Raw genomic sequence first — 27,244 nt, 5'->3', positions numbered from 1 at the left:
CTCTTGACAGTTTAAACATTTATTTTAAGCAAAAAGCAATGTTTATCAGATAAACATTTTTTTCTTTTTTCTGAGAGCAGTAAAATATATTTTTAATTAAAAAAATTAAATACATTCTTTTTTGTGTCAATTATTTTAATTCAAAAACTATTTTTTTGGACACCCTGTATATACAATTATGTTAATGTTTATGTTACTGAATAGATAATTGAATAACTTTTAAAATGAGCTAGCACACGACCTCTATTATCATTTAAAAAATCATGGATTACGTCATCACGCCCAAATAGATGACGCCACTAGTATGAAATACCTATTCCTATGCCAAAAAATCATAATTTAAAAATAAAGATCGACCTGTCTCGGGATTTTTCTACAAAGTGGCCTATTCTCGAAAAACTGAAGTTATTCCATAATTTTGAATCTCTCTGTATATGGTATTGTTCGTCCACTCTAACTTTTCCCATGCGTCACGATTCATTTTCAAACAAATTAAGTCAAAACTTAAAGTGAAACGAACGTCGATGTGTATTGGGACCGTGCAAGTTCGGAAAAGCGACACCTGGTTTCTTCGCTCTGCACTTTTATTCGCACTTTTAATTATATTGGCCAATCCTATGGTCCTGGTTGCTGGATAATTGTCAAGGCCATAGTCCAAAAAATAATAAGAAGAAAAAATAAGATTCAGGTTATGTTATTAAAACGTAAACAATTGTGTGTGGTAAATAAAATTAGTTATTAAAATGCAGTAATGCAAGCAAAATACAATTAATTATATTTACCTTTATATAATAATTGCATATCTTATCAATATTGTGGAGCAATATATAATTTTTCTTCTTCATTGACAGTAGATATGAAATATACGTCAATTTGACAATTTCAATTGACAATGAATTATTTAAGAAAGTTACAATATTTCTCCGCTATTCTCGCACGATCGTTTCTCGTATCGCCTCCAAGTACTTGCACACCGCGAATATACATTTTGTATACTGCATACTATATACATACTCAGGGCCGTGCCGTACTATGATGCGGTGAGGAAGTCGCATCAGGCGGCGTCACAAGTGGGGCGGCATAATCAGTAAAATCAAAATACAAATTGAAGCATTCAGTAATTAAAAATATATATAGGATCAAGTGTCAACGGAAAGTATAAATATTATATAAGTACATACAACGCTTATCTTTTTCTATAAGTTCTTTGTTATTCCAACATTGAGGTATACGATTTATAAATTTATGTTTTTACAGCAATGTTTTGCCTAAGCGAAAAAATGAAAAGTTACAGACAATTACTGCAAACGCAATTGCAGAAAACTTGATATAAGTTGATAAAATATCTTGATATAAGTTGATTACGAAACGTCTGTGGATGAGCTCTTAACAGTAGAAGATAAATTTAAAATAAATTTTTCATCTATATTTTAGACGAACTAAAAAATTTAGAACTCATTTCAATATTAATAGTCTATAATAGTCTATATATAGTCTAACTATAATAGTCCTCACTAGCTGCTACTTTAGACTAGGTACACCCATCTGATTGACGAGTTTGCCAAAATTAAAGTCAGAAAGGTAAAATTGTAATTTTTGTAAATATTGTTTAATGTTAATATTTTGAAATTAAAAATCACACTAAATTTTCTTTTTTTTTTTTCAACCCTGTAACTTATTAAAATAAACAGAAATTTTCAGGTTCTTTTGGGCCTCGGTAATAACATAATCTTTCATTGTGCTTTTAAAATTTTCAAAAATACTTATTGGTTTTTTCAGGATTCGAAAAAATGAATGCATTTAAAAAGCATTGCAGGCGAAATTTTGCGCCTACCCCCTCAAGGGGCGGCATTTCGAAGACTTGCATCATATTGAAAAGATGTACCGCACGGCCCTGTACATACTACACACATCGGCGTACATTTCACTTTATGTTTTGATTTAATTTGTTTGAAATTAATCGTGACCGATGGGCAAAGATAAAATGGAACTAGGTACTATACCTATTTTATATTTATCCTGTGTGCAGAAATTTATCACAAGTTCTCCATTTTCGTTACATATTATATTAAACTTTTTTATTGTGTACCGCAACCTTTTTTTGTTATTATGTATACTGCTATTTTGACATCTTCATAAAATTTTGAACTTTCTACTTATGGTTTGCAGTTTTCAGGTCTGTTGTTCACTCCGTAATCATAATTTTTGGTTTTCATCTTTTATTTGTACTATCAGCATTCTTTCTGGTGTGTAGTCTACACTCTCAATGTTCTTTATCTATTATTCATGTATTATTATATCTACGACTTTTATTGCTATGTTGTTCTTAGGGACTTCCTATATACCAGGAGATCTTTCGCTAGCGTTTCTTTTTTTCTTTCATTATCTCTTGGTCACTGTAATTCAATGCTATGATGTTCCAGATCGCTATTATTATATTTTTCCCTAACTTAACTCTGTTAATTTCAGATGGACCATTTAGATACCGTAACAATACCAATGGTAGGCAGTGCCCTTTTCTCTCAAGTTGCTTTAAGCCTTCCTAGATCTGAGATGAACAAATCGAATCAAGAAATAAATTACACAGCAATTGCACAAATTACTGACCAATACCTAAAAACAATGAAGTCTAATAGAGAAAGTTTAGTTAAGGATGAAGAAGATGAACACAAGTACAAATTACTGGAAGAGAAGGGTTGGGTTGTTATCAGATATGACGTAAGTATATATACTCCATCTAATTTACTTACCGTTGCACCACAGCATAGAAAACGCAACAGCAGTGACACACTAGTAGGCGGGAAAAGTTCGCGCACTATTACGGCGCAGATCGTCGGCCATTTTGTGCGTAGTACCAGACAATGTAGAAAATCGACAGTGTTGCCGATTTGTACATAATTATCAGATTTACTTAACTTTTATGACATTCTGATAATATTAAATATTTTTTAACATAATTTTATACGTATGCCTGTAAGAATTATGTCAATAATTGGGACATAACACAAAATATTGACGATGAATGGCGATTGTATTGTTAATCTTTTGCATAAATTCCAGAAATTATTCAAAAAGAATCTCTCACGAGTAATAAAGTTGGTGACATCGGCAACACTGATGAACTAACACATCACATCACCACTGAGATGTACTACGCGAAAAACGGCGACCCTGTACTTTTCAACTTCAAAGGCGGCATCAGGGAGTGTCCTTGCTGGTTTCGTTTATTATGCTGTGGTTGCACGTCATCCGCGTCATAGCCCGTGACGTCACATGATACCAACACGAAATATTTAGGCCGTAGGTGTGTTCTTTTTTAGAATCACTTTGCCGAGTACACTGGCATTACAGCCACTAGACATATTTTATTATATACGCGTAGAAATAATATTTAAAGATTTCTATTAATGTTAACTTAAAGAAATACACAATAATATGTTTCATTTAATTTGTATAAATGGATTATAAAGCGTTTTTATGAAGCACATTTGTTCGGAATACACTGTAACTATAATCGAACGAAGGTGATATTTTGGCATAAATTGGTAACATTTATTTGACAGTTGCGGTGATGACACTTCATATTTGTTTATATTCTTTACTATAAGTATTTGTTTCATTATATTTACTGTATTTATTATGTACTTTAACGTAAGATTATAACTTAATTCTTATTTTCTATTTCTAAAGATTTTATTTATTTACATTGAATATTAATTTGTTTTGCTGTATAATCCACTTCCGCAAAAATTGTGTGATGTATTTGATTTAAAATGAATTCAAGAATTTTTTGTAATTGGGCAACAATGCCAACTTAGAACTCTAAAGTAGATAATGACGTGCAACGGTAAGTAAATTAGACGGACTGTACAGTTTCTAAGGTTAACCAATTTCGATTAATAGTCCAGTCATGAGGGGCAAAGAACTGTAAAACCGTGAAATTTTGAGAATCAACACCGATTTTAATGAAAATTTGGATTAGTCTCGGTTGACCCTCTTCTTCAAAATATACCCTATGCGGAACCGGCTTTTGCCCTGGAGCTGAAAACAACCCGATCTAGGGGATGCGAATTTTTTGAATTAAAATAAGTATGGAAGACTGACCAGTTCTGAGTAAATTTTGTTTAACCCATTTTTTTTTCAAAGTTAATACTTTCCAAGTTATTAGCGATTGAAGCTATGCATTTTTTATTGAAAAAAAACTCACGTTTTATAACTGTTTGTCAAGAATAACTTAAAAAAATTTATAATGATGAACATGTTGCTGATATTAGCACATTGTGTAAATGTTAGGATATAAAGAGTCTAATGCTCATAATCTTATTGAAGATTTTTATTTAAACAGTTTGCGGGCGACCCGTTTCGGCGTTTACAATTTATACGCCATCATCAGGCTCTTCAGAAACTGAACAATTGTAGATTGTACCATTGAGCCCAAGTGTCTTCCTCGATTTCAAACTCACATGAGTATCCAAATATGTAACTTAGTTGCCTAGGTGTTCTGATTTTTCTCTCACTAATCAAAAGTGTGTGTGAGAGAGGTCAAAAGTTGGTTGCTTTATTGCAATGCAATAAAAACACAAAAAATTTAATATATTATGACAAGAAACAAAGTTGGTTCTTGACTGCACAGACGAAAAGAAACTAACAACACATATATCAAGATGTAAAAATAACTATATATGTAGTGCCAATTGTGTAATTAAAAGGAAAAATCCTTTTAATCAAATCTAGGAAAAATATTAAAAATTATCCAGTCAGATCATTTTTTACAAAAGACTGATATCTTGTTCAGTTTCTGAAGGGCCTGATGATGGCGTATAAATTGTAAACACCGAAACCGGACGCCCGCAAACTGTTTAATTAAATAAAAACCTTCAATAAGATTATGAGCATTAGACTCTTTATATCCTAACATTTAAAAAAATTTAATTTTATAGAAAAAAAGTATTAAGAACAAAACTGTAGCTGATAAAAACAAAGAAATTCGCGTCGGAAAGACCTATAACCCAATAACGAGTGAGTTATTGCTCTTTAAAGGATGGTTATTTCCGAAGAACCTCGAAATGAAGAACCTTCTATCTCAAATAATTCGAATGTGGTGCAATTTTTTGGGAAAACTCCATCAACATCTATTAAAGTTCATCAAAAAGCCTTTCAAATGAGCTCTGCTTAAAGTTTTTTGCATAAGAACTGACTGACTTACATATGACGAAAATAAAGACGCTCCCTGCTTTTTTTTAAATAACAATTAAACCATCGTCATTAAAATCCTACTTAAAATTAACTTTATTTAGGCACATTTGATACAATCTATGTGATTTGACCAGTTTGGAATGCTTAGTTTAGAAAAAATAGTTGATTAAATCGAAAATGACATTTTCATTATTAAACAAAAGTTCATTTTTCTTAAATAAATCTAAAGTATTCATAATGTGAAAAAATGTTTCAAATATTCATTGTACGATATTTTTTACTGAAATTTTTAATTTTTTTCTTTGTTTTTGTATCATGAATACTTTTAGGTTTACTTAAGAAAAATTCACTTTTTTTTAATTTCAAAAATGTCATTTTAGATTTAATCAACTATTTTTTCTAAACTAATCATTCCAAACCCGTCAAATCGCATGGATCAAATAGGCCTAAATAAAGTTAATTGTAAGTGATAAGCTATTTATTTCTATTATGATTTTAATAATGAGGGTTTAATTATTACATTTCAAAAAGAACGTAGGGAGCGACTTTATTTCCGTCATTATGTAAGTCAGTCAGTTCTTATGCTAAAAACCTTTTGCCACAGGTCGTTTGAAAGGTTTATTAACGAGCTTTAAAATATCACTATGAAGTTTTCCCAATAAATTTACGACATTCGAGCTATGTTAGATTGAAAGTTCTCCATTTCAAGCTTCTTCGAAAATAACCATCCTTTAAAGAGCAATAACTCGGTAGTTATTCGATTTACATAGGTCTTTCTGACACAAATCTCTTTGTCTTTTTATTAGCTATAATTTTGTTCTTAATAATATTTTCTATCAAATTAAAGTTTTTCACGTTATTCATGAAAAACAGTTAAAAAACGTGAGTTTTTTCGATGAAAAATGCATACTTTCAATCGCTAATAACTTGGAAAGTATAAACTTTGCAAAACAATTATATAAAAAAATTTACTGAGAATTGGTCAATCTATCGACTTCCGTAGTTATTTTCATAAAAAAGATTCATCCTCTAGCTAGATTTTTACCCCCAATGCAAAAAGCCCGCTTCGGCGTAGACTAGATTTTGACAATGGTTATAAATACTACCTAAATCAAAATCTTCAACGAAATTGAACTTGATTCTCAAAATTCCACGAGAAAATGGCTATTGATCGGACTATAAAAAGTCTTAAAAATGGAGTTAACTGCTTCCTTTGAGCGAGTCTACCACTTTTTGAAACTTTCAGAGCGCAGGATGGACGCTTTCCACACGCATAACACCAAAACCTGTTGTAGCTCTAGTGCGGTTATTTTTTGTTTTATTTTAATTTTAATTAAAAGATTATACGTTAAAATAAAATAAATTATTTTTGTCGAACAAAAAGGAGGGAGCGATCGTTGAGTCCGACATCTGCAATATGTCATTCTAGCGCCGTACAGTTTTGTTATTACAAAACTCTTAATTTTCAATTGAATGCACTTATAATTAATTACAACAGATGGTTGATCTCTTGTCCGATAAATTTACAGCTTCATTTTTAGTCTGACAACGTAAATAGGTATGATAATAATGGCAGGTTATTTGTAATAACAAAACTGTATCCCGCTAGTCAGTGTTTCCCAACGTGGGGCCCACGCCCCACAGGGGGACAATTTGATTGTTAAGGGGGGCAATTTGATTGTTAAGGGGGGCAATTCGAAAATGGACTCGACACGAGTTTAACCCTTACACTACTAGTCATTTAAATTTAATTCTAGATTTCGGTACCAATTTTAACGAAAAAACAAATTCTTAAATAATTGAGGTAAATAATTGTTAGGTATTTCGCTAGACCAAAATATCGACTGGATGTTTTTCGGTGTCAAGTAAACTTAAAATTTTGAAAAGAGATTAGCCTTAAAGTCTCTCTTTACTGCTCATACTTCAACTAATAATCGTGTTCTTGAGGCTAGTTATCAAATTTCTTTATTAATCGCTTAAACAGGAAAAAAATTATACTATAGGGGAGAATTGGATAACACCATCAATATCAGCATTTTTAACGGTTCTTGAAAAAGGTGACAAATATGTAAGACTCAGTAAGACTTTGTAACTCAGTAACTGTTAACAGAAGAATAGACGAAATTAGTAAAGATATTGAAAAACAACTTGTTGAAAAGCTGAAAATAAGAAATTTATCAGTGAAAATGGATGAATCAACTTTGAGAGACAGTGAGGCACTATTGATAACTTACGTAAGATATACTGATAAAGAGTAGTTTGTTGAAAAATTGTTGTTCTGTAAATGATTAGAAAGCAATACTACCTCCAAAGATATATAATAAGCTAAAAAACTGCTTGACGTCAATGATATACCAATAAAAAATATAAAATCTTGTTCTGCAGATGGTGCTCCTATATGATGGGCAAGAAAAATGGCTGCTTAAAATTGATGAAAGATACGAATCCAGAAATGATTGTTGTGTATTGTGTTATCCATAGGGAAAACTTGGTAGCTAAAAACATCTCGCCTGTTCTAAATGAAGTAGTGCATTCAGTAATAAAGTGTGTTAATGCTATTAAAACTAATACCAAATGTGAGCGTCTCTTCAAGCTATTTTGCGAAGAACAAAATGAAGACCCCGTGAGACTTTTACTTCATACTGGAGTAAGATGGCTACCTAGGATGCTTGAAAAGATTTGTGGAACTGTTTGATACCATTTGAAAAACTTTGAAGAGTGTCATTGACTCCAAAAATGTGAAGTACGTGATATCGCTTTACTTGTTACTGTCAACCATGTGAATATTCTATTGCCTGTTTGAAAAGAAACATTTTCTGATTTAAAACAAATTGATTTTGAACATGGATACATGAATGACAGCCAATGTTAGACGATTTGTTTGATATATCAAATGTGCAGTATCAAGAGGAACTCGCAGAATTGCAAAATAATGAGTCAGATAAAAATAATTTATTTAACAAAAAAGGAACGATGGCTTGGCTTTGCGAGAAAACATAAATCACATATCCAAATCCAACCAAAGGTGCAAGAAAACTATTGCTGCCATTTCCATCTTCATATTTAGCTGAACGTAAATTCAGTCCTGTAAAAGATTTTCCGGTTAAAAAAAGAAATCAGCTGGATATAACACAACGTACCTAAGGACTTGGAACTGAAGCTAACCAAATTGGAACCTAATATAAAATTTCTGTGCAGAAAGCATTAAGTACAAGAATCTCACCAAAGTAAATAATATTAAATTAATATAGAACAATCTTTGGACAAATCAATTTTTTGATATTAAAAATTATATACGTTACATAGGAGGGGTGCATAGGAATTTTAGAAAAACTAATAGGCTATTGATTATGTATTGTAGAAAGGAACTACAATGTTAACGGGATTTTATTGTCTCATATGGTCAATGGACGTCTAAATTTGAAGAAACCGCGGAGTGCTACCATTTACATGGGTGCGTTTTTGAGAAAGGGGCGAATTAGTCCCTAGGCACAGGGCGAATTAGGGTGAGTTCTATGCACTTTTGGTAGAAACACGTCTACAGGAAAATTATTACAGGTTAAAATTACTATCGAATCATCACATTTTAAAGTCAAAAATATTTTTTTTACAAAAATAATGTTAAAAAGAAAAGCAAGAAAAAAACACGAAAGATAACAATTTTGTTGTTTGCCCCATAACTTTTTTTCACGTGGATATAGATATAGACATTGCTTCACAGAAAAAAAACTTCCACCCTTCTTCTTAAAAATGACGAGTTGTAGAAGTCTCTATGATTTACTGTTTCCAAAATATGATTTTTCAAAATTCGCCACTCACAGTGATTTTGGCCCATTTTCCTTGTTACTTCTCAAACATTGCTCTGTAACTTTTTTCTACGTAGATTTAGGTATATGCAATGTTACATTTAATATGAAGAAAAGTCAATTAGCTTTAAAATGGTCTATTGTAGAAGGCTGTATGACTACTTTTAAGCAAGATATGGTTCCTCAAACTTTTATACTTTTAATGATTTTTGATATATTTTCGATTATTTTTAAATTTCCCATTATAACTTTTTTTCTTGTATATTTAGGTATATACATTTACAATAAAAAAGAAAGCTTATTTTCTTTACTTTAAAATGGTATAATGTAAAAAGTTCTAGGACTATTTTTAAACAAAATATGCTTTTTAAAATGTGACATATAATACACGTGCAATAGGTCCCACTAAGTTGGAACCATATGGAAAACTTTTTTATTATTAACTTTATGAAAAAAATTATTCTTTATAAAATGCTATGCATAGTCTAAAACCTAAGATGCAATCATCAGATATAAAATTTTATCAATAGTGTACGAGGTATGTTAAAAAATATGAATTTCACTCAAGAGTAAAGTACCTTTTAGTTTCACAATATCGCAAAGTGTTATTAAGAAAAGTTATTTGGAATTAAAAATTATGTTATAATATGCAATTATATTCTTCTAATTGAAAAAAATAAAAAAAATTTAAATTTTTTTTCAAATTACGGATACCCTCTTGGATATTCTACGGATACCTTGTTTAAAAATAGTCCTAGAATTTTTTTGTAATAAGCCATTTTAAAGTAAAGGAAGTAAGCTTTTTTATTTCACAATGTATATATCCAAATGTACTAGAAAAAAAGTCATAATAAGATATTTAAAAAATAATCATTACAAATATTAAAAATCATTAAAAGTATAAAACCTTGAAAAAGCATAACTTGCTTAAAAAGAGTTGTGTAAACTTATACAATAGACCATTTTAAAGGTAATTGACTTCTCTTTCTACTAAATGTACCATTGCATATACCTAGAAATCCGTAGAAAAAAGTTACAGAACAATGTTTGCGAAATAATGGGGAAAATGGCTCAAAAATGCTGTGAGTGACGAACTTTGGAAAATTCTATTTCGGAAACTGTAAATCCTAGAGACTGTTACCAAACTTTATTTTAAAGAGGAAGGATGGAAGTTATTATTTGCTAAAGCAATGCCTATACATATATTCCTGTGGAAAAAAGTTATGGGGCAAAAAACAAAATTGCTTTCTTTCGTGTTTTTTCTTGCTTTTTTTTTTGAATATATTTTTGTAAAAAAAATATTCTTGACTTTAAAATGTAATATTTCAATAGAAAATTTAACCTAGAACAATTTTACTGTAGACGTGTTTGTACCATAAGTGCATAGAACTCTCCCTAATTCACCCTGTGCCTAGGGACTAATTCACCCCTTTCTCAAAAACGCACCAATTTAAATGGTAGCACTCCGCGGTTTTTTCAAATTTAGACATCCTTTGACAATATGAGACAATAAAATCCTGTTAACGTTGTAGTTCCTTTTAGCTCTCTTATTTTGAATATAATGAATAGCCTATAAGGAGGGGCATGGCCCAAGAAAGGTTGGGAAACACTGCGCTAGAGTGACATCTTGCGGGTGTCGGACTCAAGATCGCTCCCTTTTTTTTGTCCGACAAAAAAAATTAATTTTATTTTTACGTACAATCTTTTGGCTAAAATTAAAAATTATAATGTATAAACATATTCAATTTCTTTGCAACAAGAAATATGTTACGTACAATCTTTTGATTACAATTAAAAAATATAATGTAAAAACATTTTCAATTTCTTTGCAACACGAAAAATGTTTATACATTTTAATTCATTTACTCTTTTGTTGAGTACTAAAGAATCTTTCTTGTTGGAGCTTTTACCACGCTGAGCAGATGGGTTGTGAATTATTTAAAATTCTCTCTCTTAATTTCCTCGGCATCCGGTATGATTTATAATTTTTGAAAATCTCGGGAGGTTGTATCCAAAGAAAGTATTCCACCTGTTGTCAATCTGGTGGTATGGGAACGATATTTATTGTCGTTTTCTGTACTACTTCGATTGATAACTTACTTTGTTAAAAATTATAGTTTTGCAATAACAAAACATAACCGCGCTAGACCTACAGGTTTAGGTGTTGTGCGTGCGGAAACGCGTCCAACCTGCACTCTGAAAATTTTCAGAGAGTGGTGGACTCGCTCAAACGAAGCAGTTAAAACCATTGTTAAGACTTTTGTAATCATTTTCAAAAAAGAACGGTGTACTGGGGACTATTTATATTTATATTTATCCTTATATTTTATGTATTGTAGGATTCCTATCCATCTAATGTTGAAATAGATTTGGCGATAGAGAGGATGTTTATAAACGATTATCTTCGAAACAACTACAGCCGGCTTCGATATCACTCTGTCTCCAGAAAGTATAAACTAATTCCTGATTTCAAAGTGCCACATTACAAACTGGATTTTGGTCATGTTGTTGTTGATAGACCAGTGTGTTTTACTGTTCTTATTATTAATTACGGTATGTACAAGTTACATGAATGTAGCATTAATAACATTTATCCATAATATAAAATAAATTAGTGATATACTGTGCAAAAGGAGTCAGTATTAAGGTCGGTACACATATGCGAGTCGAACTGTTTGTGAACTGCTCGCGTACAGTTCGACGCGAAACTTGGTGACGACAGTACAGTTCGACGAACCAACTACGAAGCAACTTGTGCAAACTTTATAACTGATTCATTTCATTTGTAATTTTATCTAAAAGTTACGTTCTAAATGTAAATAAAAACAGCAACTATTTTTTTGCCAACTATAAAATCAAAATTGACTGCATTGTGTTTCTCACGTTTCTAATCTCTAGTAACACGTCATTCGCACAATCTCGATTCTACGAAAAGAAACAGACAATATCGCTGCGTACGCCGTCCAAACTGAACTGCGAATATCCTTTGTGTTCGTCCCAAAAACTGACAGGCCACGGTTCCTGACTAGCGACAAACGAACAGCTCGCAAACGGTTCGGCCCGCTTCCCACATTTTGGCAGGGGAGCAAATTATGCTAAATTTGCAGTCACTCGAGCGTTATGGGGACCTATTGGGTTGTGATTATTAAGTCCTAAAACCCAATAAAGTTAAGTAAAATTTTCCATTTTAGTGGGGACTTTCCATTTTTTAATTTAATTTTCCATTTCCGACAATCGTTTTTTCCGATTATAGCGCCATCTATCCATAATTCGAAAAATTGTCTCGAATAAAAGTTGCTTATTTTTACGTAAAGGATCCAAATCTTCAATAAAAATTTGGGGGTCCCATTTAAGATTTTTAAGTAACCGCCCGATCCACCTCCGCGGGGGTGGTGTTTGGTACCATTCGATAGATTTTTCAAAAATATTTTGAAAGTGTATTTTGCAGTTTTTCGATCTGATGTTCATTATTGCGAAATATCGCGGGTTTTTTTTTTAATTTTAAATTTACCCCCCACCCCTCTCCGTTACCATAACCATTCTATAAATTTTTGAAAAATATTGAAGACGTATCTTTTAGTTTTTCGATCTGACGTTCATTTCGCGAAATATTCGCTTTTTTGTGAAACTTTTTGACTTACCCATTTCCTTACGCCCCGCTGAAATCATCAGACTTTTGAAATATACACTCTTTTGCATGTACTTAACTTACCTTATCTTAATCTGACAATTTCGAGTATTTTTAAGGATACATTTTTTTTCGGGTCCCCTTTAACAAACTTCCCTGTGTTAAGAGCCAATATAAATATGGTAGAGGTACATCTGCAGGGTACCAGGTTTCTCCCCATATGATAAACTGACGCCCTCGAGTAACTGCAAAAATCCCCGCTTGGGATCCCCTACCATTTGAGAGATATTGTCGGATCATTTTTTGGCCATTACAAAAAACGTCTCCTACAATTTTCCAGTTAAAACAACCTATTGATAACAAATATAAACAACACTAAAGAAGGCTACCATTGTGGAGTAGTCCTAATAATGAACAAAAAGATAAATCGACTAAACTCGTGCTGAAAAGATGGAAAACCTCAGACATAAACGTAAAACTTATGCCTGGAGCATACTGTGGATCAGATCATAACCTGCTAAAAATGAGCTCAAAGCTCAAACTACACATACCTAACTAGAAAAATACATAACACGTAACAGCTAACAACTTTCTTGATTAATTTAGTATATATCGTATATTATGTATATATGTAGTATATCTTTTGATATTTTGTTCTTCGTTCATTTCATCTCTAATGGCACTTGCTCTTTTCTTTTAACGTGGTTTGGACCCCCTTTTTCGTAATGAGATGTTTTACTATACGTATCGTAAAATTGTGGTTCCTATTTCTGCTTTCTTTTGCGTTTGACTCAGAATACTCTGACCAGTGGGACGTGGTCTGTCTCCAAGTAATCTCCGGGATAAGAATTGACAGATGTGTGCCTGTTTCGGAATCTTCTACGTATTAAAATGTAATCTTTCGAGTGGGTTTTTATTTTTATCTATCAAGAGCGAATTATTTTATTGCCTCCCCCAGACTCCGTGAGGCAGACCTTTGTGGTGTGGGATTAAGAAATTTTCTTACATAAAAGAGGAAGGGGGGGGGGGGGTAATTGCACTTAAAACACCACGCTTGCCATGCGGGTTGGTGAGTTCTTATTCAGCCGCCCATTATGGGTCGGACGCTGTTTGTAGCCGTTCACTCTGAGACAGACGCTACTGGTTTGTGATCTTATACTATCTCTAAAATCAAGGGTTGCCAGCTCCGCCATCTTCGCCGTACCGATGCCGTTTTCTTTGTCGCCTTGGATGCCGTTCTGGACTTCATCCGTGACCCTGGACAAGAGACCCTTAGCAGGTGCTAGCTTCCCGGGTCAGGAAGCTCCTGGGATCTTCAGGGGGCAGGGATTGATTCACTTTCCTTGATAGGACTATCCAATAGAATCCAAGGGACTCCAAAGGAGTTCCTACTCACTACCCGTTTTGATTGCACATAAGACTAATGGATAAAAAGAGAACGAGTGGATAAGAGAGAAAACCAAAGTTATGGATGTTAGACAAGACGTTGCAAAGTTGAAATGGAGATTTGCCGGACACACTATAAGACAAAAAGAAGACCGATGGAACAAAATTCTTATAAATTGGAGACCATGGGAATATAAACGAAGCAGAGGAAGGCCACAAATGAGATGGGCAGATGATGTCAAGAAGCACGTGGGCTCTAGGTGGATAACTGTTGCGACAGACAGAGAAGAATGGAAAAGGATTGGGGAGGCCTATGTCCAAAGATGGACCGAAGAAGGCTAATTAGATAGATAGAATCTTTCGAGTACAAGGACTTAAAATAAACAAAATAAAAACTAATTACATCAAAAATACATAAATACATATGAAACGTAGGTACATACAAAAACCAAAAACATCAAAAGAACACCTAGCAATGAAAAAAATATCGTAAAAAACAATAATTATACTATTGAGCCTTTGGATGGCATCACATATCTGGGCACAGAAATCAATCGGAAGGATTTCATAAGTAGCGAAGTAGTCCAGGAACCGAAGCTTTTTACCTCGCAATTTTTACGGAATGGATAGATTTGCTTGAACATTTGAGAATAAGTAGTGGATAGTCCAATGATCAAAATATATAATATGATGCCGAAAGGCGCTTTTGCCATGGTGCTGGTTGCCATCCCATCTCGGGGGTGGAAATTTTTTATTATAATTTTGACCACAAAAGTTGATAAAAATATTCATTTTAAGCAAAAAATTTTCTACAAATTTTTTTGATAAAATGAATAGTTTTCGATTTATTCGCTATCGAAAGTGTTATGTTTTATATCGAAAAAATCAATGTTTTTCGATATACTCATTTATGATTCACTCAATTTTTGCCGTAGAAAAAATTTTTTCTAACCAAGTTCTTGGGAATTAAATTAAATTCACAACAGAGAAACACAACAACGAATTGATGAATCTATGCGCTGTTTTAATATGTTGAATCGAAATAAGTCTGACTTTTTGCATCAGCATGTCACAATTAATAAAATATCATTTCATTTGAGTGGAAATCACCCCGAGAAAACTGTCCAAATCTTCCAAACCTTAACAAATTGCCGGAAATGATATGGCGTCTGTATTTTGAGACCCACAAGGAATTATTCTCATTGACTATTTGAAACATGGAGAAACACTCAACAGTGCCTATTTACTTGGTTGATTGGAGCGTTCGAAGACGGAAATTCCAAAGTATAGGTATCATTTGTTCAACAAAAAATTGTTGTTTCACCAAGACAATGCACCATGTGACAAATCGATGAAAACGATGAAAAAAAAAATGCACAAATTGGTCTTTGAATTGCTTCCGCCCCTACCATGTTGTCAAGATCTAGCCCAGTGAGTATCAACTTTTTTTCGAAAAAAAAATGCTACGAAAGATAAATCGTTTTAAAAGTGCGGCATCTAAAAATTAGAAAAGCGTTGAAATGATTGTATCACCGCTAAATGAGATTATTTTGATGAATAAGGAATATTTTTTTGTAAAAACTCTTGTTTTAATAGTTACATATGCCCGAGTTTTCTTGACGTTTAATTATAACAATATTTTACTTGTAGGTCCAGAACCAACTACAGTCCACAAAATGAAGTCAAACATATCAACTCTCTCAAATAATCAGATGTTCGTCGAATATAAAAATAAAGTACTAGGAGTAGGAGAAATTGCTGAACTGTATGTGGTATTTAAACCAAGAAAAGAGTATAAAATTTTTGATGATCGGTATGTCGAGGATTATCTATTTCTGGGAGTAAATCACGGTGCTATGATACCGATCATAATCACTGCTACGATATCGTTGCCCAGATTTAGATTTCATAAAAAGTGTTTGGATTTTGGAGCAGTGAAGGTTGGAAATGTCTTGAAGAAATCGGTAATAATAGAGAATCTGTAAGTAAGAGTCTTTTATTTAAAATATAAAACGTTTTAGAGGGGAACAAAACAAAATAATTTTAAATGATATGGGTCTACATGTAGAAGAGGTTAAGTATGGGTATTAATAATTAATGTTAATTGAAGTTGTCAAGTTGTCAAGACTGTGGAGTGTCAAGTAGCGAGTTTAGAGTGGGGAGTGTCGAGTCGTAAGCCTAGGAGGGTGTAGTTTGGTGAGTCGCTAGCCTGTATATAGAGTGTCGAGTCACGAGTCACAGTTGCGGGATCAATCTTAAGATTTATGGGATCAATGCTGAGATTTGCGGGATCAATCTTAAGGATCTTTGAGGGATCAATCCTAAGGATCTTTGCGGGATCGGTAGTTCTCAAGGTCAATTGGGTTTTCTTCTATGTGAAGGATGATTATCATGGCGTTATTCCATGGCATAAAGACCTGGTTTTTGCAGCTAGGCCTACTCGAGAAAAAATTATCCAGATAATACCAAACCCCATTCAAAGCATTTCGAGAGCAGAAATTAAGACTGCTGTTCAATCTACTCTTGAAAGAGTAAATGCTTGAATCAAAAATGATGGGCAATGATTTGAACATTTAAGTCGTCACTAAGTAGTTGTTTTTATTTCTTTGTTATATTTTATAATGTTGTTTGTCTTATTGTTGTTTTAATTAATTATATACGTTGAGATCTGGAAAATGTTTCTTTGTTTTTTCCATAGCACACTACCTTCCCTTAACTTCGTTTACCAGTGACAGTAACGGTTAGGTTTAAAATTTACACGTTTCTTAAGATATCTCGAGACAGAAAAAAAGTATCGACATGCGGTTTTCGCTATTCTGTTGCTAATTTGATCTAATTTTGTAATACAAGATTAAAAATGCATACTTTGCGGGATCGGTAGTTCTCAAGATCAATTGGGTTTTCTTCTATGTGAAAGATGATTATCATGGCGTTATTCCATTTTCAGGAATTTTTTGTGTATGTATGTATACGGTGGTTAAATAGATTCTATATTTTATTTCTTAGTTTTTTGTCTTTATTATTTATTATTTTTATTGCAACTCGATCTTCGCTTTTCATCTATTTCATCTATTGTTATATCCGGATCTTCTTCTAAGGCTTGGTTTTTTATTTTTTTTTTTGTATACATATACATATAGTCCGTCCGCTATAACTTTTCCCATGAGGTACGATTTATTTTCAATAAAATTAAGTCAAAACATAAATTGAAACGAACGTCGATGTGTATATACATGTTGTATACTGTATACTATATACTACACACATCGGCGTACGTTTCACTTTCTGTTTTGACTTAATTTGATTGAAAATTAATCGTACCGCATCGGAAAAGTTATAGCGGACGGACTATACATACTCTTGTTTTCTGTTACTTAGTACTGGTTCTCTTATATACAACTGGTTCATAAAAAAACTGATACGACTCTCAGTAAGATTTGATTATTTTGAGCAGTGTATGATTGGTTTGACATTATATTATATTTATTATGACAGACAAATATTAAAATAAACAAACAAACAGCCATTTTTTGAGGTTGAACAAATTTTAAGATTTGGCAGTGACAGTGACAGCATGTAAATAATAAGTATTTATCCTTCAAAATACACTGCTCAATTTTCTACAAAATACGCTTTAACACTAGAAGCACCAGCATTTGTGCATACCTAGAAACACCGCAGCAGTTAAAATGACGAGTATTAGAATTTTCTATTGCCAGCCGTTTTTAAATTAATTTTTAACTGATAAAAACCTTTATTAAGTTAATAACTAATAATAAAAGACATATTTAGTTAATTTAAATAAATTATTTAATTATTCAAGCACAATGTATGCAGTAGCAAAATTTTTCAATTTTTTTTTTGTACAAGACCCACACAATTTTTTTTACATAATATATGACAAATTTCACATTTTCACTTTCACCTGCTACGTTTTCTCTGTTTTGTATGGTGTTGAATCGTGGACCTTTTTTTTTTTTTTTTTTGAGTGAATTTGATGGCCTTGGCCGAGCCAATTAGCCAGACATTTTGTTATTTTAAAAACAAACAAATTTGATTTTTCAATCAGAGGAATTTTTTCTGTATTTCTAACTCTAAATACATAACAAACTAACATTATTATCTACAATTATTATCTAAATAATACTGTTTTGGTTGTTCATTTTTTTTTTGTAAATTTTTATTTTTTTTGTATTTTTTTTTTGCTTTTTTTTATATTGTTAATTTGTTTTTTTATTAATTTTTTTATTGTTATTTTTTTACTAAATTGTTTTACTAAATTATAAATTGTTTTTTTTTACTACGCTAAGACGTAAACCCGATTCATCCTCGAAGAGGTTTACATCTTCTTAGTTTTGTTTTTGCATTTATTTTTTTTTTTTGTTTTTTTTTTGCATTTTTTATTTTTTTTTGTTTTTTTTTTCTTTTCTTTTTCTCTTTTTTTTTGTTCTTTTCTTTTTTCAATTATAATATACAATAATTACTTAAATCTACAGGATTTAAAACAAAATAACAACAAAACAAACATGTTTGTTTTGTTTTAACAAACATGCCTGCTTTGTTTTAACAAAATTTCTTAAATACAGGGTAAATTTTATTGCTACAATCTATATTTACAATTTTTGATATGTTCGTAAATTGATTTTAATATATTAATCTCTTCAGAAAAAATCAAATTGTTCAGGTAGACAGGAAGTGGAATTTTTAATATATTAAGATTATCATAAAATTTGTTTATATTTACTGATTGATGTGAACATTCGAGGAGAATATGTAGTAGATTACCTTCTTTTCCACACTCACAGTTAGGTGACTCTGTGAGACCCAGACTGTACATATGAAGGGGGGTAAGAGCATGATTACATCTCAATCTATTTATAACTCTTATGAAATGGCGATTTGATACAGAATGAAACCATCTTTTAATGGGAATTTCAGGTCGCATTTGTTTGTAATTACTACCAGTTCTCGTGTTTCGATAATACCTTTGCCAATTTTCTTTTTGGTGTCGTCTACTAATAATATCAATATCCGAAATGGGTAGTAAGTTCATGGGAAGTTCTTCGCCTATTTCTAGGGCGGATTTGGCTAGCCTGTCTACTATTTCGTTACCCCTAATGCCTGCGTGTCCCTTTATCCATGATATAATGATGTTTTTTCCTAAATTTGCAATTTTATTATAAAGAGTCATAATTTCCAGTTCTATATGATTGAGTTGTTGGTACTTATGTACGTTAGTTAGTCTATCAACGACACTCTTACTGTCTGTAAATATTATGCAGCTATAGGGTTCGTTACTAAATATGTGTCTTAAAGCAAAAAGTATCGCTATCATTTCAGCGGTGTATATCGATGATTCACAAGGCAATTTGAATAATTTTTTAAATCCACTTTGAATATTGATTATTGCACATCGTGGACCTTGAACGAAGGTATTTGCAGAAAATTGGAAGCATTCGAAATGTGGCTATATCGGAGAATACTTAAAATCTCGTGGACTGACCGAGTCACAAATGAGAAGATACTTAAAAAAATGAAGAAGAACTGACCACCATCAAATCTGGAAAGTTACAGTACTTCGGACACATTATGCGAAATGAATCCAGATATACCCTTCTAGAAGCCATCCTTCAAGGAAAAATATTTGGAAAACGGAGTCCAGGAAGAAGAACAGCCAGCGGATAAGGTAAAGATTGTCATGATGATCGCCAACATTCGTCACGTATACATAAAATAAGCAAAAACTTCCCAGAAAAGTAGAACAAAAAGTAGAATAACTTGTCATTAGGTCTGCATTTTTCTAGGTAGACATCAACATATTCAAAATGTAATTATACTGTAAAAGAGAAATTATAATCCTCAAATAAATAGTAAAGTTCCAAATTATAAATTTTGTAAAATAAATATGGATGAGTAATATAAAGAGGTTCAAAAAGAGAAAGCAGTCAAAATGACTGCTCTGGTGCTTCTAGGTAGACATTAGCATATCTTAAAAAGTAATTACTCTAAGTAGCTGTCAAAGACAAATTACAATTGGAGAACAAGCCTACGTTCTCTCCGATGAGGCTCCAATAAGAGCCGAAAATCGCGATTCAGAGGACTGGACTGCGCTCCGTATTCTAATTGAAAAGTAAGATTGTTTTGCCTTCGCATTGCAACTGAATTAAAAATAAAAATTTTATTTTATTTTTACAAATTACAATATTCAAATAGATCTAGGAAAAGTCATAAATTATTAAGATACTAAAATAACTATGAATGGGTAATACAGAGTGTTAAAAATAGAAAGCAGTCAAAATGACCGCCCTGGTGCTTCTAGTGTTAAGAGTCGTATCAGTTTTTTTGGAACCAGCTGTACCTTTATAAAATTGTTGAACTATATTTTCTGTTATGTGTAATTCTTTGTAGATAGTTTTTTTTTTATTAGTATTTGTGTTCCTGTGTTGCCTTCCATGGTGCTTATTAATTTGTTCACTGCTATACCTCCTAAGGGTTCCGCGGAACGGAATGGGAATAGCCGAACTGAACCGACTACGCACAAGTCCTGTAGTCGGTACAGTTCGGCTATCCCTATTCCGTTCCGCGGAACCTTAAATTCATTTTACTGCTACTACTAGCGTCAATTTCCCGCCCGTGGAGCCGTAGCCTAAGTACTTGAAAACATCTTTCAAAAACTAGATTGGAAAACCATATTAACATAAACAGGCAGTATCTAAACCAGTTACGGTATACAGTGATGAGCGCCCAAATAACTGGCAAAATAATGCAAAAGATGGAAAACATAATTTAAAAATTTAAGAAAACATCGTTATGAAATTTAAAGAGATAAGAATAATAGAGGTGGAAATTATCGATACAAACATATAAATTTACATTACATTACATATTTTCCCATCTTTGAATAGGAAAAGTATGACAACTGTCACCTGACATGAGAATTTTATAAATTTCTCCTGTCACAGACGTCTAAAGGTGGGAACCTATGTGATGTAGTGTAAATTTATAGGTTCCAATAGATAACTTTACACCTCTACTAGTTTCATCTCTTTTTACCTTACCACTTAATATGTTTCATCTTTTGCGTTATTTTGCCGGTAGTATAGCATAAATCTGCACTTCCTCCTCAAGTAAAATCTTTCGCTAATTCTTGGAATATTGGAGTATATTCCTGCCCCCACATTTAGCCGTTATAAAAAATCGCTGAGTTTCAAGTTCCTGAACCATTTTTTTGTTGTATAGTTGAATCATTGCATAGTTACTTCATCCGAAACCTCTCTAAGTTCACCGAATAGACTAAAGATTATAGTCAAACTTCGTTTGGATTACCCTTCAGTTATTATTTATGAAAGTGGCGTTTAGGGTTCAAAATAATTCTTTGCTATACACTACGCATTTAAATTGTTAAAATTAATTATTATTATCTTATCGCATGATCGCCATGTAGCGTTGAACTTCTACTCATCATCATCATCATCAGCCCATAGTCGTCCACTGCTGAACATAGGCTTCATCGAAAAACTTCCCTTCAGGTCTATCTTGCGCTGCTGCAATCCAGTTGGTACAAATCCTCTTTATGTCGTCAATCCATCTTGTGGATGGTCTTCCCGGGTTTCGTCTATCCGCTCTCGGTCTCCAGTCCAAGATTTTTTTGGTTCACCTATCACCTTTCATTCTAGCGACGTGTCCTGCCCACTTCCATTTAATTTTGGCTATATGTTTTATAATGTCTTCAACACCACTTCTTCTAGGAATTTCTTCGTTTCTTACCCTATCTCTTAACGTTATGCCCAACAACGATCTTTCCATTCTACTTTGCATAACTTGTAATTTTCGTGCAGATGTCCTTGTTAGAGTAAGTGTCTTTGCGACATATGTAAGAACAGGCAGGACACTTTGATTAAATGCTCTTCTTTTTAAGCTGATAGGTATATCACCTTTAGAAATATCACGCAGTCTTCCATATGCTGCCCATCCCAGAGTTATTCTCCTTAGCAGCTCAGCAGTTTGATTGTCTCTGCTAATTTTTACCATATATCCAAGGTATACGTAGCTGTCAACAACTTCAATTTCGACGTCTTCTACTTTTAAAGGATGGCTCGGAACTAAATTCGTCATCATTTTGGTCTTTTTGTAATTAATATTTAGACCTACTTTATGGGCTCCCACTACATTAGCACAAATGGATTTTTATGTTGACATTTTCTCAAAATATTGACGTATTGTACATTTTACTTTATTACAAGATTTAACGTGCGTATAATTGACACAGGTGGTTGCTAATGATTTGCATTAATAAAGTCGGCAATAATACTATCACTCAAATTGAAATATGAGCTGTGTTTATTTATTTTATTTGTTTATTTTATTTCTTCGCTTTTAAATATTCGACTGGTAAGATCGGAAATACTATTACTAATGGATGAACGACGACGACACAAGAATGACCCAGATGGCAGCAATATGTATAAAAACATTAACAGGCAAATAAAAGCAAAGATAAGAATAGCAAAAAATGAATGGCTTAAGCAACAATGTATCGATCTAGAACATTTACAACGACAGCACGACGATCGGAATTTACATAAAAAGCTTAAGGAGACTGCTGGAATATACAGAAAACGAAGACCAACTATTATAGTTAATCAGGATAACCAGGTAGTGCTAGGTGAAAAAGAGAAAATTCATATATGGGAAAACTATATTCAGGAGCTCTTTCATGACGAAAGACCCATGAGTGAAGTTTATACAGACGACCAGCTGACTGGCCCTTCAATTACTAAAGAGGAAATAGAAAAAGCAATATTATATTCAAAAAACAATAAGGCACCTGGACCTGATGAAATCCCTTCAGAAATACTCAAACTACTAGATGAAAGGGGAATTTCAGCACTTACATAAAATATTTAATTTTATTTATGAAACTGGTTGCTATCCTCAGCAGTGGTTGCTCTCTACATTTATTCCCCTACCCAAAAAAGTCAATGCAAAAAGATGTGAGGATCACAGACTCATTAGCCTGATGAGTCACACTTTAAAAGTATTCTTAAAAATACTACATCAAAGATTATACAAAAAATGTGAATGGGACATCAGTGATTCTCAGTTTGGGTTTAGGCAAGGTTTGGGAACAAGAGAAGCAATAGTAGCAACACAGGTGTTGGTCCAAAATTGTTACGATCAGAGGAAGGACGTATTCCTGTGCTTTCTAGACTACGAGAAAGCGTTTGATCGTGTCCAACATCACAAGTTAATGCAGATCCTCAAGAAGCTTGATATAGACCAAAAAGACATAAGATGCATTGAAAACTTGTACTGGTATCAGGCAGCACAATTAAAAATAGACAATTCTATATCCAAATCCATACATATAAGAAGGGGTGTTCGGCAGGGATGTGTGCTTTCCCCTCTTTTATTTAACATTTATTCGGAAGCCATATTTCAAGAGTCTTTGGAAGATGCAGAGATGGGAATCAAAGTGAATGGAGTATTAATCAACAACATACGATATGCTGATGATGCTGTCTTAATTTGCGACAACATAGCAGATCTTCAACAACTTGTCACTATAATCGGAGAATACAGTAAGCGAATGGGATTAGAGATTAATACCAAAAAGACCAAATTCATGATCATCTCCAGAAACTTGGATGCATTTGAAAACTCCACCATAACACTGAATACTAAGTCCATTGAGAGAGTGAGCAAATTCAAATACCTAGGAACGTGGCTTTTTGAAGACTGGGCATCGGACAGGGAAGTAAAATGTCGCATTGAGCAAGCTCGACAAGCTTTCGTAAAATTCAGGAAGGTACTGAGCTGCTCAGAGTTCGACCTTACACTGAGACTAAGGTTTACTAAATGCTACGTGTGGTCGGTGCTGCTATATGGCATAGAGGGCTGGACACTCAAAACGAGGGATATAAACAGATTAGAAGCCTTCGAAATGTGGCTTTATCGCCGTATCCTAAAGATACCATGGACGGCGAAAGTCACAAATGTGGATGTCCTTAAAAGAATCAACCAAGAACGTCAGATTTTCGAAAACATCAAGAAAAGAAAAACGGCGTATTTGGGTCACATCATGCGAAACGAAAAATACCAGTTCCTTCAACTTATAATCCAGGGTAAAATTGAAGGCAAGAGAGGAATAGGACGCAAGAAAATGTCCTGGCTCCGAAACATAAGGCAATGGACAGGGATTACCGACATACAATCACTGATCCACATTGCAAGAAATAGAGAGTTAATGGAAAATGTGATCGCCAACATCCATTAGTGGATTTGCATTGAAGAAGAAGAAGAAGATCGGAAACATTAATAGTACAGGGCGCATCTGTTTTGAGATGGACGTTGAGAGTTGACTCAATTTTTTTGCAGAAATTACTTGAAAATAACTCACATAATAAAATTTTAGTTATCCTCCCAGTCAAAATGGTCCGGAACATTGTTTAAATAATCAAAATGTCAAAATATGAAGGAAAAATTCGATTTGTTTATTGGTTTTTTGATTATAACTTTAAAACTATTCATTTCTGAGAAAAGTTGGACTGACTTAAAAGTCATTGGCAAAAAAACAATAAAAAATTAATAGCAGGATGAGACCAATTCCAAATGAAAGTACACATATTAGATAACATGTGGAACATTTTTCACCAAATCTGGATGAGGGGAACATGGGTTGGGGGAGCGCTTTTAGGGGTGAAAACGGTTAATTACGATTTTCGGCAAAACGGCACATCCTATCGAGAAAAGTTAAATCGCAAAGTTGTAGGCAATAAAAAGATCTACAACTTTTGTAAATAAACATTTTTCACATAACCTCAAAATATCCGAGAAAATCGGAAAATTAGATGTTTTTGATTTTATTTTTTTTCTCACAGAAAAAAAATTTTTTTTTTACCAAATATGGCGGAAACTTACATCTTTCTGACCCAAATACGCTGTAATTTTTCTGTATAAAAATATTTTTTAAAACTCTTGTTTTTTATGTTTAAGGGAAAATGTAAGAATTTTTTCAATTGAAAAATCTCCCGAAATTTTTTTAGCTTTTTTAAAGAAGTTGGCATTTTTTTTGTTTACTGAAACCTTTATTTTCTGATGGTGTAAAAAAATATATACGTTACTGTGGAAAATTTTGTCACAAAAGGCAAAAATCGGAAATTTATTTTCAACCTGTCACTATTTTCAGATTCTCAGACGTAATATAAGTTGCATAGCGAGCAGGAACCAACGAACCTCTGTTAAAAATTTAATACACTAATTCCGTTGTCTGTGATTTTTAATTTTGTAAATAAATTATAGTTAAAAAAAAAATAAAAAACACGCTTTTAAAGCACTAAAAATTTAAAAATAAAATATTACTAGCTTTAATTTTAAAAGTTATTTTTAAATTTTTAGAGCTTTAAAAGCGTGTTTTTTATTTTTTTTAAACTATATTTTTTTTAAAAGTCGGCCTACTTACCTATAAACTACATTTTTTTTAAAAACTTTTTTTTCATGAACCAAATTAAAAGTCACAACAACTTTTTTAACGAAAAAGCTTATTTAATACAAAAGAAAGTAATTATTATAATTTTAATGGCCAATTTTTCATCAATTAATTAAGTTTTTGCTTCTTTGATGGCATTTCTTCATCACATTCGGTAATGCTTACAGATTCTGCAGTTTTCTCTAAATCTTCTAGACCATCATGGTCTTCGTCTACATTTTCTTCATTTGGCGTTGGTTTCTCATCCATAATGTCATCATATTCATTAATATCAAAAAAAAAATGTTTTTTCGACATTGGAGCATTTATCAGAAGTATAATTTGAACATAAATTGGTACATTTCAAACCATGCTTTCGGCACCCATATTTTTGACTATTGAATCCAATCTCACAGCTGCAGCAAATACTTTTTAGTAATATTTCTGGAATTAATTCTGCATTTGTGAATATGGGCACAATGCCACGTTCATGTTGCTTCCAGCCCCAATTTGTTGCCGTCAGTTTGTTACCCATCCAAGATTGAATCTGATGGTATGCTCTGTAACAGTGTTGTTCTGCTGCGCCTTCAGTTGGTGGGAGATTAGCTAGTTTAAAAGAAGTTTTTACTCTTGCTAATTGGTATTTGTTAAATCTTAATTGATTCAAACTTATATTTTCATTTCTACATTTTTGGCGATATTTTCTTTACTTGCATCTTTTTTGTAGAAAATATTGGCTAAATGTGACAAGTTTTTATTGTCTAATAATGCTTTCACTGTGTTTTTCTTTCTTTTTCCTGCAAAACCCGATATTGTATCGCAACCCGAAAAACAATGCAGAAATGCAACGATATTTTTGAAGCATTCATATTTAAAACTGTACGAGGTAAAAAATTAATCTTTTATATTACCAGAACCTGCCTTGGTATTTAGTTATTAGAGCATCATCATTATATTTTTTCTGACAACTTTTATGAATAAAAGCTGATGTCATATTTGCAAATTTTTTGTATCTACTGTCAAATCTTTTTTTACCAGACTCCACTAAACGTTTCAAAGCATTTTCTTTTATTTTATACAACTGCTTATTATCTGCCTCATTGCAGATTATACAAACAGATTCTTCCATATCCATAGTGATAATCTACAAATACAAAATCATGATTTTACAATTTTCTCTTTGAGTAAAACTAAATTTTCTTGTGCAAAAGAAAGAAATTATTGTTTGTTAATTAATATTGTACTAAAGTACCTATTTCTAATTTATTTTGAAATATATTGTATTAAATTATTATTAAAAATTTGTTAATTAAAAAAATAAAAAAAATTCAGGTTATTTTAGTCATACTATTTATGAAAGAAAATGATAATATTTCATTGATTAATTGAGAATAAGACACAGGTAGTATTTACCTTTTTATGTAGATTCCACAATTTCCTTTAAAATAAATAAATTTGTCACTAAATTCTTTTCACAAAATTATGTTTAACACGTACACGTTTGATTCACTGTATGTGTCATCATGGTACACATAATGGCCGCGGCGCGGCGCGGCGTCTGGCTGGGCTGCACCTACTCGCTATGCAACTTACATTACATCTGAGAATCTGAAAATGGTGAGGGGTTGAAAATAAATTTCTGATTTTTGCCTTTTGTGACAAAATTTTCAACAGTAACGTATATATTTTTTTACACCATCAGCAAATAGAGGTTTCAATAAACAAAAAAAAAATGCCAACTTCTTTAAAAAAGCTAAAAAA

The 27,244-nt window shown here is 32.5% G+C and overlaps 1 protein-coding gene across 1 annotated transcript in view; it reads left to right on the top strand.

Annotated features, from left to right (window-relative positions):
- LOC114331342 (hydrocephalus-inducing protein-like) overlaps positions 1-27,244 on the top strand; it is a 691,883-nt gene that overhangs the window by 211,278 nt on the left and 453,361 nt on the right. The window contains exons 24-26 of the mRNA XM_050647266.1: positions 2,470-2,718; positions 11,342-11,555; positions 15,667-15,997. Of these exons, the coding sequence (XP_050503223.1) occupies positions 2,470-2,718; positions 11,342-11,555; positions 15,667-15,997 (794 nt within the window). The remainder of the gene's footprint in view (positions 1-2,469; positions 2,719-11,341; positions 11,556-15,666; positions 15,998-27,244) is intronic.

Source organism: Diabrotica virgifera, chromosome 3, assembly GCF_917563875.1.
Source record: "Diabrotica virgifera virgifera chromosome 3, PGI_DIABVI_V3a".
In the NCBI taxonomy this organism is placed as follows: Eukaryota; Metazoa; Arthropoda; class Insecta; order Coleoptera; family Chrysomelidae; genus Diabrotica; species Diabrotica virgifera.
This window is presented reverse-complemented; position numbering and strand designations above follow the sequence as displayed.